This window comes from Crocodylus porosus, unplaced genomic scaffold, assembly GCF_001723895.1.
Source record: "Crocodylus porosus isolate Cpor-Errol unplaced genomic scaffold, CroPor_comp1, whole genome shotgun sequence".
Classification (NCBI taxonomy): domain Eukaryota; kingdom Metazoa; phylum Chordata; order Crocodylia; family Crocodylidae; genus Crocodylus; species Crocodylus porosus.
This window is the reverse complement of record NW_017728931.1, coordinates 34,502,354-34,521,441: the sequence shown is the minus strand read 5'-3', so window position 1 is coordinate 34,521,441 and position 19,088 is coordinate 34,502,354. Positions and strand designations below refer to the sequence as shown.

Below are 19,088 nucleotides of genomic sequence, written 5' to 3'. Positions count from 1 at the left end.
ACATGGCAGCTCTGAAAGCCCAGACACATTTCACATCCAATCTACTAGATTCAGGTCACAATTTTATTGTAAAGAAGTCATTTCTGCTCTCCGTGGAGGGTCCCAGCAGTGGGCCGAATGAGAGGGATAATTAGGAAGAGCGGTGGGACACCCCAACCCAGCCATTCTGGTTGTCCACCAAGGATTTTGCAAATCCGAGCTCGACTCATCTGTTTAAACATCTGTGCCTCCTCTTGTCCGTGCAACTTGTCCCTAGGTCTCTCTCCCTCTCGCTTCTCCGTGTTTCGCGCCTGTATTTTGGTGACACGGCTCCTAATTGAGGAAATGCAATCGCTGCTCATGCCGCTCTTTTGTGCACCGCAGTGAGATGAAGCCGGCTGTCATCTTTCCCCGACCGATCCGGCCCTCCTTGAAATGCAGCTCACAAATGCCTGGAACCGCAGGGTAGTGCCCGCGCCGGGAGGCAGGCAGGCTGGCGTGCGGCGCTCCGCAATGGAGCCGAGCCCTGCCTGCCCGCCCGCCCGCTTCCTTTCCCCCCTGCCTTTCCCCCCACTTTTCCAGGCGGCCGGCTCCAGCTCGCTTTCTTGACGTCATGTCTGTAGAAAGGTTTCGGCAGGCGCAGTGAGAGGGGAGAGGGAGCACGTTAAACTTTCACATCAAGTCCGCCGGCTCCCGGAACAGGGCGCGAGGCTCTGCGCGCTGCCGCCGCCGCAGCTGGAACATCTGGAAGTGTTCAGGGTATCTGTCTGTCTGTCTGGGAGAGGGGAGGGAGCGAGGGGCTGGGACTCGGCTCTCTCCCTCTCTCTTCCTCTGCAGAAACAGCTCCCTGCCAACACAACGCACTCGGAATGGCTTTGAAGAGGAGGAGCAGCAGCCTTTGAACATCCCCCCCCCTTTTTTTTTCTCTCCGTTGCTTCCTCTGATAGTTCGTGGATTTAAAAAAGACATTGACTCCTCAGAGATTTGTCCTGGATGCTCCCCCCCTCCCCGTTTCTTCCCCTTCTTGCTCTTCTTCTTTTTTTTTTTCTTTTCTTTTTTTTTTTTTTTTATGGTTTAGCAGCCAGAGGTGCTGTGCTAAATTCTTGGAAGGGGCCCGGATGTACTGAGGATGCATTGCAATTTCACTAAAGGAGGCAGTAGTGGAAAGGATCCGTTTTTGGTGTTTGATGCAATAATGGGAATCAGGTAATATAATACAAGGGGAAATACTGCAGCTCCTTTTTTACCTCGCATTTTCCCGAGCCGATCTTTGGAGGGATTTAATCCGGACTCCTTTTAAATGGTCAATGAAAACAAGAGGATGTACATTCCGGAGGAAAACCATCAAGGTAAGGAGGAGGTTTGCCCCCTACGCTTCCCTGCCCGGTGCTGCCACGGCCGAGGCAAGGCGGGGGGAGAGCAGGCTCTGACCCCGATTTCCATTCACATCATGCCGATGGCATCAGGCGGGGCTGTGGCAGCGATCTCGGCAGCGGTGGCTGCAAGACCCCGAGGACCATGTGTCTGGGATGAACTAGCAGGCAAGGAAAAGTTGCCCGGGTCTTGTCTTGAAGCAGAGACGCGGCCAAGGGGCGCCCGATGGACGGAGCCGGGAGTTTGGCTGGAGGCAGAGGGCATGGGCCGGGCAGCAGCGCTAGGTCGTGCCGGGGGAGCTGGCACCGGGGCTCTCCACCGACGCTGGGAGAGGGGCCCTCGGCTCCTTATGGCCATCCTCATCCCTATCCTGCTATTTCTGACATCTCTGCCCAAGGGGAGGGGATGGAAAGACCTCCCGGCGCTGGATGGGGCATCTCGGGGAAGGCACCTGGCAGCCCGACTCCATCTGATGCCCAGTTCAAGCCGCGATGAAGCCGCAGGGTGGGGGCTGCCATGAAAGTTGAGCTGCCCTTCAGGCAGACAAGGGTCTTTGGGTAAATCTGATCTCTTTTATTCCCCACAACTCCAGAGCTGCCCTTTAGGCAGGGGTTGCTCAGCCACTTCCCCGCCATCCCCCCGGACTGCCCGCGCCATGGGCATCGAGGCCGATCACTCCCCTTCAGCACTAGGCAGCGCTTCCCCTGCCCACGAGAATAAACTTTGCCCAAGTCTCGAGGTCTCTCCCCACACCCCCTCAAGCCGCCTTGCTTGCAGTTATTTCTGTCTTGTCCCAATGCCCCCGAGCAGGTCTTGGTGCCCACCTGGTTCTTGGAGAACAGATCGAGCCCTCTCTTTCCCCAGCCCTGTAGCGGGGTCCAGCTGTTTTCCAGCCTGCAAACACCAACCCCTCCCCCCTCCCCCCGGTCAGCGTAAGTAGTTTCCCCCAAGCCTCCCTGCATTTCCTGATAAGGCAGCCTCTCAGTTGTACTGGTGCGTGCCTAGACCTCTTGTGTCAGAGGCTAACTTGTGTGCCTGCCTGGGACTCTTCTTCCTTTGCTCCTGCTGGGGGCGGGGGGGGGGGTCTTGCCTTTCAAGCCTGCAGTAAACCATTTCTGCTTGCCCACAGCGTGTCAAAGCGGTGGGAGAACTGCTCCACTTGGCACCAGGAAGGTGTTTTTTGATCTTTCCCCCACCACACACCTATTCCTCCTAATCTCCCCCTCCTAAAGACATACTGGCTGTAGTAGGCTGCAGTGGTGGAGGAACAGGTCGATCTCAGCGATCACCCTCCCTTAGCGCGAAATGCAGATCAAAAAAGAAAAACAATCAAACACCCCCAGTCGTTCTTCTCAGATGGAGTGGGTGGGGAGAGAAATCAGCCCCTCATGTAAAGGTGCTCCTTTTTTTTTCTCCCTTGTGCAAGACCCGAGTGCTTTGCACATGCAGTAGCAGGCACCAGTGGGCTTCTGCTCCAGTGCCAGAGCTGGTAGAATGGACGACGAGCTCAGCCTCCATAGCAATATGCCAACGCTATGGCAACCTAAATCCAGCTCCCTACTTATCAGCTGCAGTGATTATATAATTGGAGGAGCAGTTTTGCATCTGTCTCTGGATGCGGATTGTCCCTGCTCCTAGGTGAAAGAGCAACTCGTAAAGCAAACAGAAAATTACGCAAACAGGGAAGGTAGTTCTAGTCCCTCATAGAGCCGGGCTGGCATTTGTTTACAATCTATTTTTTATTTTTGTAAATGGAAGGAGCTTGAAAGGTTGAATGGCTGTATAGGCAAAGATGATCAGCCCTCAAAGCAAACCCATTCCACTATGCAATAGAGTAATTAGAGCAAACACGAATGCTAAAAATGAAAGGCAGAGACTAAAAAGCAGAGTCCAAGGGAAAACCTTGTGCTACCAGGTTGCTCTCCACCACATATATGAAACAGGATTGGCTTAGAATACTAGAATGTCTTGCCCTTATATTCCCCAACTGTTGACAGTGAGTAGGCCAATGAAAGGCACATCTTTATGTCTGCTTGAAGTTTGAGCGGCCTGACTAGGCCTCTTCTTGTAGGTGCTTTCTACTCATGTTGACATCCCATTAGCCTGTTACTTGGTCTCCTGTTGTGGAGACTAGATAACAAATGATCCAAATTAGAGAAGGCTATTTAAAGAAAAAAGACTAGCAAAGGCCTTTTGGTCAGTTAAAGATTTTATGATTAAAAATGTATTGTGAACAATATGTCTTTCTTTGGCTACATTGCATTCTTAAGCATTACTATATATAGGTTTATAATATACTTATATTAGCTCTATAAATGTAGTTTAGAAACACAAGAGTGTATTTTTTGCTCTGCAATCATGTTTTCCTAATTTTAGGAAATTAGAAATATGGATTTACTGTATTGTCAGCACACTCTCAATACACAGAAATGGGAGTTGTCAAACCTAGTAGTTTTGTTGTTTCTTGATGTTTAGGTACTTTTCAGTGTTTAATTTTCCTACACAATGGGGTACATTTCAGCAATAATAAATTATTCATTGTTACCATAGATTATATGTTTATTTAGAAGAAAACAACAAGCACAACAAAAGGCTTTTAAAACTAACTACATTACATTTAATACACATATGGGACCTGCAGTAATACTAGATGGGCAACATTAGTGCATCTCATTATTCTGCTTTGCAAATTTTCTCTGATAATATGAAATAGAAAAAGGGTCTGTAGAAGTATGTTTACAATGGCTTAAAAGGCACAAGGGAGCCAACCTACTCTACAAGTTTAACTCTAACATGCAATCATCTAGTTATTTTATGGCTTGTGGTTCTGGCATGGGGAGGGGTCTTTCTTGGTTGGGATTTGTTGGCTAAGTAGCAAACAAAATAGTTTTAGTTCTTGTTTTTGTTTGTTTTTTAAATAGTTCAGCTTTAGGGGTTATCAATATGGAAGTAAGAGCTTGGGGTTGTCTGAGTACTGCCTCTTCCAGAAGGTGGCACTACAGGGCTATGGAGTCAAGAAGTCATAAAAGAAAGTAATATTTAGCAGACTGGACCTAGAATCCTCACTAATTTGTACCCAGCCTCTTGTAAGGATCATCTACTTTTTCAGAAGTGAAGTCCTGATATAGTCCAGGGGTCTAGATATGCATCCATTCTAGAAGGAAATTCATTAGTACTAAGAACCTATGTTAGGTCATCTTTTCCATGTAATGATCTTCTGAGTGAAAATCCATTTCTGATATCAGGTCTAAACTGTTCTTCATTCAATTTCAGTTAATGCCTTTGGGCTTTGCCCTTGTTCCATAGTTTGAATAGATTCTACCTCCTCCTTGCAGAACCCTCTTGGGTATTTGTAAACCATAATTAGGTCTTCTTGCAGTCTCCTTTTCTAGCCTACACATATTTTGTTCTTGAAACTGTTCTTTATAAGGCATGCTCCTCAGGCTTCAAAATATGTCTTTATCTCTTAAATAAAGGCTATATTAACTAGTGCTGTAATTTACAAGAAACTGCTGATAATGAGAGGGTCAGGTCACTAATATACTGAAAAGACACTTTTTGACTAAAGTTAGGGTCATGTGACATCTGGTGTGGCAGAAGAGAATACACTAACTCAAGGGCAAACAACATTTTCCTTAACCTTTCAGATGTAAATATATAGGTGATTGCATACACTTCACAGATGATTTCAGTTTATGGGTTGGAATTTGTCTCAGGCAGTTACAACATAAAACCAGTGGAGATATAGGTTCAAAAATATTGGATGTCTGCTCTAGTTTTCTGGTGTATTTTCAGGGTGTTATTTTAATTTCCTGTACTTTTTGAGGGGAATTTTGGTTGTATGGAAACTCCACTCTTTCCATAATTATCAAAGGCTCAGATTAGCACTGTTTCTTCATTTTGTGCTTTCATTTTTTTGCTGTAAATGTCTGAAAATAGAAATAGAATAAAAACTGTTTCGTGAAGCATAAAAATTGACTGTTGTGAAACTGTCCTGATCTGAAATCTTGTTTCATGTTCAAATATTGGAAAAAAGATTTTAATCACTGTTTTGAAATGTTCTATCATCCTAATTCTGTTGCATTAACATTAAATAGCATTATTGTTAAAGCACAATCTTCCTCCTCAAAGTCTTGGAACTTTGTCGGGGTATTAAATAAAATACAAAAACCATTAGTTCAAACATTATAAAATACATGGTAACACTGTAGCTATGCTGAACCTAATTATTTTAGGACTTTTTTAAAAGGACAGGTATGATAAGTGGAAGTGGATATGTAGGTGGAGAAATGGAGTTCTGTATTGTAAAGGCTATTGCATCTACTGACATAAGATATGGAGGTGCAAGCCCCAAAAAGATAGTTATGTCAGACAGTTTATCCAGCCAAGAGCTAGTTCACTGAAGGTGTCTCAGTTTTAGGCAGGTTTTTTTCTATCAAGAGCTTTAAAAATGAGTAATTGCTAAAGGAGAAACTCCCAAATTGGGAAAGAACCAATTCAAAACATTTAGATGGTGATTTAATCCAAACAAGCCTCTCTTTCTAAGGTGTAGTTGGATGAGAAACATTCACAAGTATATGCCCTAAACTCTGTACTCATATTGAGAGCCTTTAACATTTAAGTACGATTCATGGTAAAAATCCCTTTGATATCCTTTTGAAGCCTTGATTTGCAACGCATGCAAGTAAATGGAGTAGTCCGCTGCATAGAGTGTATTATTTTCTTTCAATTCTGAAGAAAATTAATCCAGATCTACATTTATGATGTGGCCCATATGATTATCAGTCACCCTTCCTCACATGTTGTTTATGGAGTTGTCATCACTTACACAGACTCATTTTGAACATTGATCTGCCATTTTCATGTTTCAAGTTAGCAGCTAGTTCATAGCTTAACCCTTTATTATACATTCTGGAAATTAATCATTGGGACAGCCTTGTTCACATGAAGGAGCACCAAATGCAAAATCTGTCCTGGGGAAAAGATTTATTATAGAGCTACTGACTGTATCAACAAAGCCACATTAGAGACATGCCAATGTGAAGTCAGCAGCTCTCTTAAATTATTGGAAACAATAAATCATATCAGTACAGAGAAAAGATTTTTATAACTTATGGGGGACATGTATAAATATTCTTTAGTAAATGTAACTTCATTAAGTAATTAAAATGACTCCCTTTTTAGATGCTGAACATACCCAAATTATGTTGAAATCAATCTGCTTCTAAAGTACAATAAGAATGTTGGTGTTTAGATTTGTGGTGAAGATCTGAAGGACATGAGGGAAAGATTATTGATTAGAGTTTGCAGTTACTAGAATTTTATTATTATTATTGCTATTATTTTAAAAAGTTAAGCAATAAAAATTTTCATGTATACCAAATAACTTACAGTTTAATAGGTTTATTTTACTTCTGTTGTCTGGCATAACTGTTGGCAGGTTCTAGTTTCCATATGACTCCTCTTTCTGTTTTTTATTTTGAATGCAATATAGATTAAAAAAATTACAGTGGTGTAAATTGGTATGTCTCTGTTCAGGTCAATAAGACATTGCACATTTATAATAGGTGGGAATCTGGTCTGATTATATATATTTAGAAACATCTGTAGGAACTCAAAGTCAATCTTCCATGCAAAGAATGTAGGGCAGGTATGATATGAATGACTGTCACAGTGTACCTGCTCACTGGCGAAGGTAATCTGTGCTAGTTTTAAGTAGTGGGGCAGGACTTCTGGACGCCCTAAATTAAATTGATTGAGCCTCATATTCACAGGGGTATATATATAAGATATATTGCAGAGTTGCCACAGACATAATGAGGGCACAGCCTGTACAAATTATTGTCCTAAAAAGACCCTTTCAAATAAAATCCAGTGCATATGAGAAATTATATGGAGAGAGTGATGTCTCCATAACTACAGATATAGCCAGTAGCTTGGAAGGGAATAGCATTCTACTTCCCATTTTAGGCAGAAGAACCATCATTGTCTGGCCTAAACCTCCGCACTTGCAGGTTGGAAGCCCTGGATATTTTGGATGGGATATTAATCCCCTCCCCCCCAAGCATACTACTCTATAAAATGGATAAACTATGTTATGTAGGTGATTGCAGTTACTGGCCTTTGTATATTTCCAGACTCTGATTTTGGCTGATATGGCTGCCACCGATTAAGATCCACTACTGACAGCAACGATAGGAGTGCTGATGTAGGCAAGACTCCAGGCAACACCCAACACTTCAAGCATCATTTTGCACTGCTTGGAGCATGTCTAAATCACATATCACCAGCAGCATGCATCTTTTCTAAACAAAATTCTTCTTGCTGTTGCTACCATCAATAAACCTGAACAGGTGGTAGCAGCGAAGAGGCTTCTAAAAAAATTCCTACCCTGGGCAAATTCTTAGAGAAAGGATCTGTAGAAGGGCTAAAGATGAGGCATATTTGGAGTGGGAGAAGTATGTCTTGATCTGTATTTGTCTGAATCCAACACACTTTATACCTTACTTTGGACTATTAACACCTGTTGAGAGTTCAGCTCTGAGATCAAGTGACTGTGGTATACTGTCAGGAGGTTATTTCTGTCTAACTTAGTTTAATTTTCTTCCGCCCCACCCTGGCAAAAGTATTGACACAGGCTGGCAGCTGTTTAGAATAGCAGCGATACTGATCTGCACCATAGCTGAAATGATACCAAATTTTTCGCAATTTTATTTCCCAAAAAACAGGCAGCTTTAAGACACTGACACTAATGGTTCACACTTCATTGCTAGTAGTAGTTGTATTCTTAAGGAGCAGAGTGAACTACTACATGTTTAAGGCTAAAATGCTAACCTAGATATACCAGCCCAATAGCTGAACTTCAGCTAAGCTACTGTGTTTAATCAACCAGACTGATCAGCTGTTGAAACTACAGAGGATGGATTTCTGGCAATACTAGGGTGGGGAGACTGGTGCAAGTTCCTTGGGCACTGACTTGGCGGAGCGGGGGAGGAAGGGGCAGAAAAAAAATTGTGCTGCTGCTGGTGTACAGTTGCTTTACTTGTATGGTGGTTAGCCAGAAGTTGCCACTGCCTCTGTGTGTGGCAGCTGCCCTGGCCACCTGGCTGCATTGTTACACCACTGATTTCTGGGAACCCTTGGTCGTCCTCAATAGAAACAACATGGAATTCAAACAGTTGGAAAGCCTGAGGTTCTAACAACTTGAAGGCAGTGTAAGACAAGAGTGGAACATTAGTTCTGTCAACAAATACTATAAACTATACACAGTAACATAAGCAGATAGCTTTCCTATGCTGTTCCAAAATACAGTCTGTGCACAATGTGTATAAGCAGGGTGAAGGTAATGACTGTCACCTGCAACAATGAAGTAGCAGAAATTGGTGAGCATTTTGCTGAAGGGTTCCAGTATCTGCCATCAGGGAAGTCAACCAAAGAATCCTGCCATTCTTGCAAATAATAATTTTAAAGTAACTACTTCTGAGGGCAAACCAGTTGGAATTCCCCAGAATCTGTACTGTTAGAAATCGTTCATCTGGTCCCTTTTCATGCTGGTCTAACGGAACAAGAACATACTGTTTCAGATTCAGCTTACCATCCATTGTAACCCCCAGCTCCTTTTCTTCAGCATTCAGTCTAGCTAATTCTTCCCCAGTCTGTATTTGTGCATGGGATTATTCTGTCCCAAGTGCAGGACTTTTCACTTGATTTTGGACCATTTCTCCATTTGATCAAGGTAGTTCTGAATCTCGGGGAGAGATTTTCTTCCCACTGCAAAAATATGGCAGATGATAATTTAGTCACACATAGGGATGACCTGATGACTTAATTCTCAAACCTGGAACCAAAGATGACACAAGCATGTGGATAACTCTGTGGAAGCCCTTCTGCATCCTGTGCATAAAGCCAACTAAATTATTTCCATGAAACAACAGTCTGAGGTCACTGAAGCCCAAGAGGATATAGAATCTTGCTTTCTAAAATACGCTGCTCATAAATGGCTTTTTTAATATAATATTTTCAGGTCTTCAGTCCATGATGTGGATGGCTGCCTCTGGATATTTTGGAAAAAACAATTTTAAATTACTGAACATGACACTATAATTACAAAGTAAATACGCCCTAATTGAGTAATTAAATCAACATTTCTTCCTACAGGCATTACAGGGAAGAACATTCATGTAACTGATTGATTTCAGATCCTTTATTCTAAAAGAGAAAAAAAAATCTTCTCCAGTTTTCTTCTGGGCCTGACAGATGTACAGTAACAGTTTTAAAGAATCCCCCCTTTTAAATTTAATAATCTACTGTACATATAAGGTCTCTCACAAATTTCATGTGACATTTTGTTAGACCAAATAAGTTTTTAATTATACAGAATTAATCTCTAAGCCTCTGTCTCTGTGAGTCAGTCCAGCTCTATCAGAAGCAACCTGTATATTCTCTGCTTTATGCATTATTGACATCAATAATAATTATGAAATTGGAACTTGTCTTATATTATCTAGTTGTTATCAGTAGTTTTCATGCATTTTAGATACAGAAACACTGCAGCGGTGCAACAGAATTTAAGTGAATTCAGGACATTAATGGTGCTGCTTGCTGAACATGGTGGTAAAAGATGTTTTGACAATTAAGTATACCACAAAATATATATAATTTTAAATAAGGTAAAGGTATGGCATTAAATAATAAATGTCAGGAAGTTAAAAGTTAAAACTGCTATCTCTAATGTATTTCATTGTACATAGGTAATGTAGTATGCAAAAATTTTCTGCAGTACAGACATGGTTTTCATTCAGACCTGCCACTAAATACCTGGAACTTAGATTTAGTTAACTGACAAAGTATTTTAGTTAGCTTCCATAAGTATTTTGACACCTTGGTTGAACAGTGCGGTGAAATATGCCTTAGCAACAATCAGGAAATTGAAAAAAATCCACAGGATTCTTCAGGTTCCTGTGCCAGATACCAATATACTTGCTTTAGTATAGATATGGAGTAGAAATTTTGTTCCTGTGAAGGAAGACACAAAAGAATGATTAAACAAGAGAATTATAAACCTTATGGATCAATTGGTACTTAATAATAAAACCTCTAAGATGTTAAATTAAAAATGTGTGCTTTCAGCAAGAAGTGGAAGTTATGTATATGTTGACAACTGAAAGAGACGTAGCACTGATTTAAATGCAACTTACATTTCACTTGTATTCAACAGCCAGCTTAGATGTGTAGTCAATAAGCATCATGAAATCTATGATATGTCCCATGTAAATTAACTTGCCATTGACAGAAATGTAAGTTGCATAGGGCAAAAGGTAAATATTTTGGTGAATGTCTAGACTCTAGGTAAAGAGGAGTCACCAAAAATGGTGGGAATGGACATCGTAACAGACTTCAAAAGGCCTCAAAAAGTTCTGCTGGACTATTCTCATTCAGAAAACGATATGTTCAAAGGTATTTCAAGTGTAAATACATACCATTGACTACTATCAATATTTGCACTGAATGCAGAATTCTGTTTGAAAGCTGATGGTATGTTGATGATGGTATATGCCAGCAACTTTAGTTTTCTATAGTACATAGCATCTCACTTTGTTTCCCCAGAGGAGCATATGCTGTATATTTTTACCTAGGCTTTGTCTTGACTCCTCCAACACAGTAGTATATATTTGTTAATCAAATTCCTTGATGGACTAAAAGGAATACTTTTGTGCTGTAAGTTGTTATGGTAGTTTACCAAGAAGGAGGCTTGTGCATAGAGGTGGTTCTTGTAGGAAGTCACTACACTTTGGGGCATGAAAGCTATACGATCATATTACACATTATTTACCAGAAGCATGGATAAGGGAACTCCTTTCTGAGAAGGCTTTACAAATATGAAAGGATATAAATCAAATGTGATAGAGCTTATTGTTCCACATATTGGTAAAGCACAAATAAGTGAGATTTTTATACTTGAAAAAGGAATAAGACATTGCCAGGAACTTACAAATTGACTGTTGAACTTCTGTCTTCCTGTGTCAGGACTCAGATATTATTTACTCATACATTTGCAAGGACAGACCTCAAACTGCATATCAGGATAGGGTTTAAACACCTTTTTCACACAGTTGGTTGCCCTAATGATGTTCACAGATCTCATGAATGCAGATGTTATCATGGCTAGTTCTGTGGGAGGGGAACAACTTTCTGGTCAACTGCAGATGAAAGGAGCATCTTTTGCAGCTGTGCTTATGTTAATATTATCCAGTAGCATTTGAGAAGAGCAAGAGACTCCATAGCAAGGAATCAACTCAGTCTGTGGGCAGAAGCTCTCAATGGAATGGTGTCTGAGGAGGGACATGAGTTCTTTCTTCCTGTGAGAGTCAGTCCCATCTTTTTTGGATTCAGCTTCAGGCCACTGTTTTTGATCCATGTCTTGAACTCAGCTAGGAATTTGAAAAGCTGGTGATTGATGCTGTCACTGTAGACCCATGGGGACTTGAATAGAAATCCAGCTGTACATTTTTTTTTAGTTCTCTCTGTCAATGTGTAACAGGACATTTTAATATATTATTTGCTGAAAATGTTTTTTATTAGAAAGCCTATTATTCACTCAAGAAATTGAAGCACCCCTTCCTATGGAGCTATACTTATGTCTTGGATATGTACATTTGTACTGTATACATGTAAGCAAAGGCATTATTTTCTCAGTGAACCAGGAAAAAAAATCAATGACTGTGAATGACAGTGATCAAGTCATGTTGCAGTGAGTTATGAGAGAAGTAAGAGAATATGCAATGAGAGATATGTGCTAAGGTCTTCTGTGACCCAGGTCTTCTTGTGGTAGTGGTGGTAATACAGTACTTCTGTTCTAATGTTACGTTATAAAGATTAGTAGGTTCCCACATTTTCATATTATTAAACTTTACTATGGTAAAATTCAGCGGTTGATGATGTTGTACACATTCTTTAAATGTAATTATTATGCACAAGTATTTAACCACAAGACTTCTGTTAATGGAGATTTTAAGCTAAGTATTCATGCTCAGACTAAATATTTAACCATGAGAACTTGTAGTATAACATTTTGCTGTGTCTGCATTTGAGACATAATACAAAATGGCCTACATATCTAATTTTTAAAAAACCTTTGCAGCAATTAGTTTTATTTAGTACAAATTTTGGACATGGCTTTTGATGAAATTGATTAAATAAACTCTTAAGAATATGACAGAAATAATAGTAACATTTAAAATCTACCATTCTGCAAAAATCTGTTCCATGTAGAATACTGTAAACCTTAAGTGTCTGGATTCCTAAGTCTGGTAGTGAAATATGCAGGGGTTGACACTGCACATAAGATGTGGAGGATGAAGGAGTTATATGTAGTATTTTTATAAATATCATATGTCCTTCAGGTTCACTGTGTGAATGCATAGCATTAAAGACATGCCTCCTGCCTGAATGCATAATATTAAATCAAAGTGGTTGTTAAAGGAACCAAGCAGGAAAGGCAAAATAAAGACACAGATAAAAAACCCTTGATGATATAACAGAGTAGCTGTTTATTGGGGAACAGCTGGCAAAACCTTGTGCTTGGTTATATTGTATTTAGTTAGTTTATAAGGTGTATATCTACCCTGCTTTCAATTTTCACTCTTCCTAAGGCTATGCTGGAGATTAAAGGAAGATTTTAAATCTCCGGGTAGTGGGGTGGACTGCTTGTGGAACTGAGCTGACAGGCATACAAGGGGACACAGACGGAGAGCATGTTCTGAGCCATACAATCTGTTTTTTCCAGCCAGAGAAGGAGGTTAGCTGGGGTAACAGGAATGTAAAAAGCTTGCAGGCAAAAATAAAGGGTTAGTTAAGGGGAAAGATGCAGATAGCTCTGTGTGTTAACCCTTTCTTTGGTGTGCTCTGTATCTTTGGGAGAATGAATAAATTATGTTTTGCTTTGCTGATGTTCTTTTTGGGTTACTGCAAGGTTACATAGTTGCAGGTTCCCAAAAGGAAAAAAGTTTGAAGACATAAATCAGGGCTAGGCCCGAGTTTGCACTGTTGGGAAAAGGAGTTGCAGCCTTAAGTCTAATCCAGTAGTGAAACTAAGAGAGAAAAGGGGGTGATTGGGACACCAGTTCCAGGGACTGATTGAAAGGGGGTGCAAGAATGGTAACCCTGGGATTACCCATGCCACTGCCATAGCTGCAGCTGCCAGTGTGCAAGGAGGTAAGTCCTTGGTATTCCCTGCCCCTGCCCAGGGCAAAAGAGTTCATAGTTATACCTTTGATCTAGTCTGACTGTGGCTAGGATGCATGGGCGCTTGTACACATGATGAAAATGTCACTTTGTGTGGCTTAATAGTGTCCCAGTGTAGTTTAGTTTGCCATGTTGCAAATTGCAACAATGCAACTGTCAACTTGCCCCCCAGCTGCAGGAGAGGTGGGCATGCTCCACAGAAAAAAGGATTGCACCTCTCGTTACTTCTGCCTTCAGCAGGCTCCTGAGGCTGGCAGGATGGCTAGGGCCCCCCCAAGAACAGGCTGTCTTGCTCCTAGGGCAGCATGGGAAGGTGGCAGGAGGGCAGCTATGTTTGCTAGCAGCTGGAGACAGTGCTGGGGATGGTGCAGGGAGCACTGGAAGCCTGGGCAGGCTGCTAGCAGGCCAGGTGCTGCCCCACCTCAGAGGTGTCTGATCCAATGGTTCCCTGAGCCCACTTGGGCTTCCAGTGCCCTGTGCGCTGTCCCTGCCACCTTCTTCAGCTGCCAGCAAACACAGTTGCCCTTCTGCCACCTTCCCGCACTGTCCCATGGGCATGCCAGCCTGTTCCCAGGTACCTGCAGCTGTCCTGCCAGCTGCAGAAGCCTGCTGAAGGCAGAAGCAGCAAGGGGCCCAATCCTTTTTAATTCAGTGGAGCCAGCCTGCCTCTCCTGCAGCTGGGGGGTGAGCTGCCAGTGGGCTGAGTGGCCCCTGAGCTGTGGGGGGCCCTGGTCCTTCCCTCTGCAGCAGTGGTGCCCCCTGGGACTGCCTGGGCAGGCTGTTAGCAGGCCGGGCGCTGCCCCAGCTTGGAGGTAGCACCCAGCTCGATTCAACTGTTCCCTGAGCCCTCCCACTAGAAGCCCGCTGGGTGCTGTTTTCTGGGCGGGCTTGAGGAACAATTTGATTGGGCCAAGTGCTGCCTCCAAGCTGGGGCAGCACCCAGCACACCAGCAGCCTGCCCAGGCAGCTCCAGGGGGTGCTGCCACTGTGGAGGGAAGGACTGGGGCTGCTTGGCCCACCAGCAGCTCACCCCACAACTGCACACATGCAGGCTCCAGCTCCGACAAAAACAAAAAGGATTGGGCTCCTTGCCATAATGTGATGAAAAAATTGAAACGGTGGGTTTCAATCAAAAACCCACCATTTCAATTTAAGGGGCATAAAATAAAACCCTGTCATGTGGACTAAACCCCTGTCGTATGTCCAAGTGCCCCATGGTTCCACCAAGAGTGGGAACAGAAAGCCACCCCCTTCTGCACTTCAGAGGAACAAAAAATGTTTTTCTAGTTGTAACATTTGGAAATATCCTTGTTATTTGAGTAGGGATAGTATTTGAGAGGAGATAATACTACTTTGTCAGAGGCAGTTTATTTATCGCCATAAAATAAGGATGGTGCACTAGTTTTAAGTAACTGTAAAACCAATTATTTTCATACAATCTGCGTCTTTTGGAAGTTCCACTAAACCAGGACCCACTATATTCTTGGTATCTTTATCTACAGTCTCTTCAAACTCCTGTCTCCATTATCTATTTCTTCAGTTTTATGAATGCAATCCTGCATCTGTGTCTTTCCAAAGGCAAAATGCTGACAGGGATTGAAGCATTTGGCTTCCTTTGGGATACTGGAGTCTGCTATGGTCTACTTCACTTACGTGAAATGACTTTCCACTTCCAGAAAACCATCAGCAAGAAAATCAGGTGACAGACATTGTCACTGGTAGTGTGATGGCCTGGTTCCAAATGGCAGTAGCATTCCCTCCCTGCTATGGATTTTACTTCTGCTAGGAAATATGTCTTATTTTTTCAAGTATTTACAAAAATAGTTGAAATTACAAGATGGGGGTAAAGTTCTCAAAAGCTGAAAGAGTAGCGTTCCATCACACCCATCACTTCCTACAAAAAACTTGCAGTATGATATTTAATATGAAGATAAAATAAATGACAATGTTAGGAAACTGAAATCAGCATGTTGGACATATATCATGATACACCAAAATTTAGCAGAAAAAATAACATTTAAGAAATTGTTTTCTGCTATTCTTGGACTGTGTGGATAACTTATAGATTTCAAACATGAAGAATATCATTATTAGGTTAAAAGATCTCACTCAGTCTTTTCTGTATTGATCAATAGCCTGTATTTTAGAAAGATGTCTAGTTTTGATTTTTAGAGTCTTAAGATGGTGGAAATCTACATCATTAAAAAATCAACAACATCCTGAAGAAAGTTGCTCCAATGATCAACCACTCTCCTTATTAAAATATTCACATTATTGATACTTATTTATATGATAGTTGAATTTATCTATCTTCAGCTTCCAACAACCAGACCTCATTATTTTTTTTCTGATAAATTAAAGAGCATATAAATACTTCTTAAACTATGCTAAAATTATCTCAACTTTTTCTTGGATAGATTGAGCTTCTTCAGTCTCCATCTACCAAGCATGTTTTTTAGACCTCAGCTCATTCCAACAGCTCAGTGGTGGCTTCTCCAGCCAGATGAGTGGTGTGGGACCCGCCTGGGGCCCAGCACTGCCCCCTCTCTGCTTTGTACACTGGGATTGAGCCCTGGGTATTTGGCATCACCCCCTTTCATCCCCATTTGCCAGGATTGGGTCCTGGGGGCCTGGCACTGCCTCTCCTACCCTCCATGTACTGGGATTGGATCCCATGGGCTTGGTATCACTCCCATCCAGGCCTGTGTCCTGAAATTGGGCATCGATCTAGTGTGCAGGGCCTGGGACTCCCCATAGTTCTGTAGATTTGGCAGCAGGGGAGTGACACCATTGTTCCCCCAGCACCAAATTTCTGGACCTATGGGGAGCCCTGCAAGCCAGATGATACAGCACTGCAGGTCAGAATTGGCCTACAGGCCAGAAGTCGAGCACCTCTGCCATAGCTTTTTTTGAAATTTGTCAGTATCCTTTTAGAAGCATTCCAATACTGGTCTCATTTAATGCCCCAAACAGTGATAATAGCACCTACCTACTCCTATATAAGAAATAGGGCCTGTATTCATGGCAGAAGTAATCTTGCAGGTGGAGGGGCCCCTCTTGTGGCTTGCTTCTGATCAACAGGGAGGCAAAAACTGCAGTTTTAAATATGGTGGTATTTTTGCCTCCTGCTGCTGGTTGGCCAAGGGGCCCTGGCAGACCCACTGCTGACCAATGAGCGGTCAAAAATGACACCATGTTTAAAATTGCACTTTTTGCCTTCCCGCTAATGAGGAACAAACCTGTCCTCTAATCAGCCGTGGGCAGGGAGGGTGCGGAGGGAGGAGGGGAGGAATGGCAAGATTAAAGGAGCTGCAGTGCATACCACTTTTGCCATGATGACAGTAGGGGCCTACAAATAAAGAGTGGGATTATTCTTATGAGCACCAAAAATTAAGACTCTCTCATTTAGCATTCAAATATTAGCAAAGCATACATAATGTAGAAAAGTTCATGTTGACTTTTTTAGCATCCCTGATCCTGCAGTACATTGAGCCCTTTTAATGAGTTCCTGAAGGAGCTTCAATATTTAAGTTTTTACAAAGATGTTTAGCTGTGTCAATCTGAAATCAGGCGGAAGGGAGGACAGGGTGGCATCCAGTTAGACTCTAAGGTGCTACACTGCCCTCTGTTCTGCCTAAATTTCTACATAAATTAGTGAAACTATTAGAAAGTCATAGGATTGGATCAATGGTTAGTAGTGCTTACTAAATAATACTTGCACAGTATCTATCCACCAACAATTCAGTATTCTACAAACCTGGCTTGTGTCTCCTGTTGCCAAGTTTTCCTGTTTATAAGGAATTTTGTATATGTTCAGTAGAGATCAATGAATCTGCTTTCATATAAACAGGAATTAATATTTTCAGAAAGAATCTATAGAGGCTGTCTCAAGAATTTGTTTGTACCTACTGTGGAAAAGGTCATGGAGTAGCTGGTTAACAATGTTTATATAGAAAGCCAGTAACTTAAGAACTATTCCAGGGCTATGCATTATAGTTCTCTGCCTAAAGGTGCTTGTGAGGATTCTCTTTTGCTAACATTTACTATCTTTTGATTATCTTTGGATGCTCTTCATGCTAACAGACAGTTCTGCCTGTACATATATTATTTTTTTTACTGCAGACATAACCTTCTGATTCAATACCTCATTTGAGGCACAGACAGAAGTGTAGCTCCTGGGTCTAACTCATGGTGATTCATAGAGTTAAATCCTCCCAATCCAACAGGCATTAGCTGTTGGATCAGGAGGGTGCAGGATTGGCTCCAATTTGGAGCTGATCCAGAGAGAGAGGCTGTGTTTTCCCAGGGTTCTGCCCCCCCCACCCCTCCCACCCCCCTCTCAGCTTTGTTGCTGTCTCTGGATGGGATGGGGGAGAAGGCAGGGGAGGGAGATTGTTTCAGGATTTTTTAAACCCTGCTGGAGTAGGGGGGCAGGTAGATTGGAGCACCCCTGAGGTGAGTGACTCCAATGCACTAGGCCCTCTACTTCACTGGGTGTGAAAAAACCCCAGAAGAGACTTTCCTCCCCTGCCTTTGCCCTCTCCCACCCAGAGACAGCAGCTTGAGCCAGGCTTTACTGGAGCTGGACCAGACAGAAATTAAAATGAAGTCACTCCACTTAGGAGTGGCTTCATTTGAACCCTCATACAATGAGGGTTTATTTGTCATATGATCAGAGGACTCTGCAGCTGTGCTCTGTTGTTTGGGCATGGCTTTTGAGTGATTTCAAGGTGCTCATTGCACGACAAATGTCATTTCTGTCTGCACCTTTAGGTTAGAAATTTGCTGGGCAGTGTCAAGAGTATCTGTTTCTGCATCTGGATATTACATATGCTTAATTTTCAGACTTTAAACACATTCCAAAAGGATAGTAGCAAATAGAAAAGTATGTTTGGAAATGTGAGAATGATAAAGGTAAAGTGAAATCCTTTAAAACAGGAGTGGCCAACCCACAACAGGAATGCCTCAAGTGGCACATGCTACCTGTACAGATCAGGGAAGGGTTAGGCAGCCTAGCACCAGGTGGGTCAGGAAGCAGAAGGCAGATCAGGAGATCAGACATCACAGGGTTGGAAGTAGAAAGCAAATCAGGAGATTGGGCAGGGAGCACAGAGTAGGGAATAAAAAGCAAAGCAGGTCAGATCAGGCAGAGGAGGGGGATTGGAGTGGCACTTGGGGGGTGTGCAGAGCTAAATTGTGGCAAATTTGCCAGAAAGGTTGGCCCCAGTGCTTTGCAAGATACCCAAACAATTAAATCACATGCAGGTCTCCTGCGAAAAATGATTCTGTAAAAATACAGAATGTATGGTTTTCTTTGAGTCTCAATAACTCCTGGTCAAATAAGCTAAACAATATTTTCCTGACTGTTAGCTTAGCAAAATTACTTTGGCATGTGAGACTTTACCTGTTTTTCCTTTTTTCACTTATCAGGGTAAAGAATAATTCATTCCCTAAATATCTGCAGGTTTGGTGGAAGGACAGATATGGGAAGA

General features: G+C 42.3%; 1 protein-coding gene across 3 annotated transcripts in view; it reads left to right on the top strand.

Moving 5' to 3' along the window:
• Positions 1–994: 994 nt before the first annotated feature.
• Positions 995–19,088, top strand: part of CACNA1C (calcium voltage-gated channel subunit alpha1 C) — a 651,860-nt gene continuing 633,766 nt past the window's right edge. For all 3 annotated transcript variants that reach the window (XM_019544553.1, XM_019544552.1, XM_019544551.1), the window contains exon 1: positions 995–1,328. In XM_019544553.1, the coding sequence (XP_019400098.1) occupies positions 1,280–1,328 (49 nt within the window). In that variant the 5' untranslated portion in view covers positions 995–1,279. The remainder of the gene's footprint in view (positions 1,329–19,088) is intronic.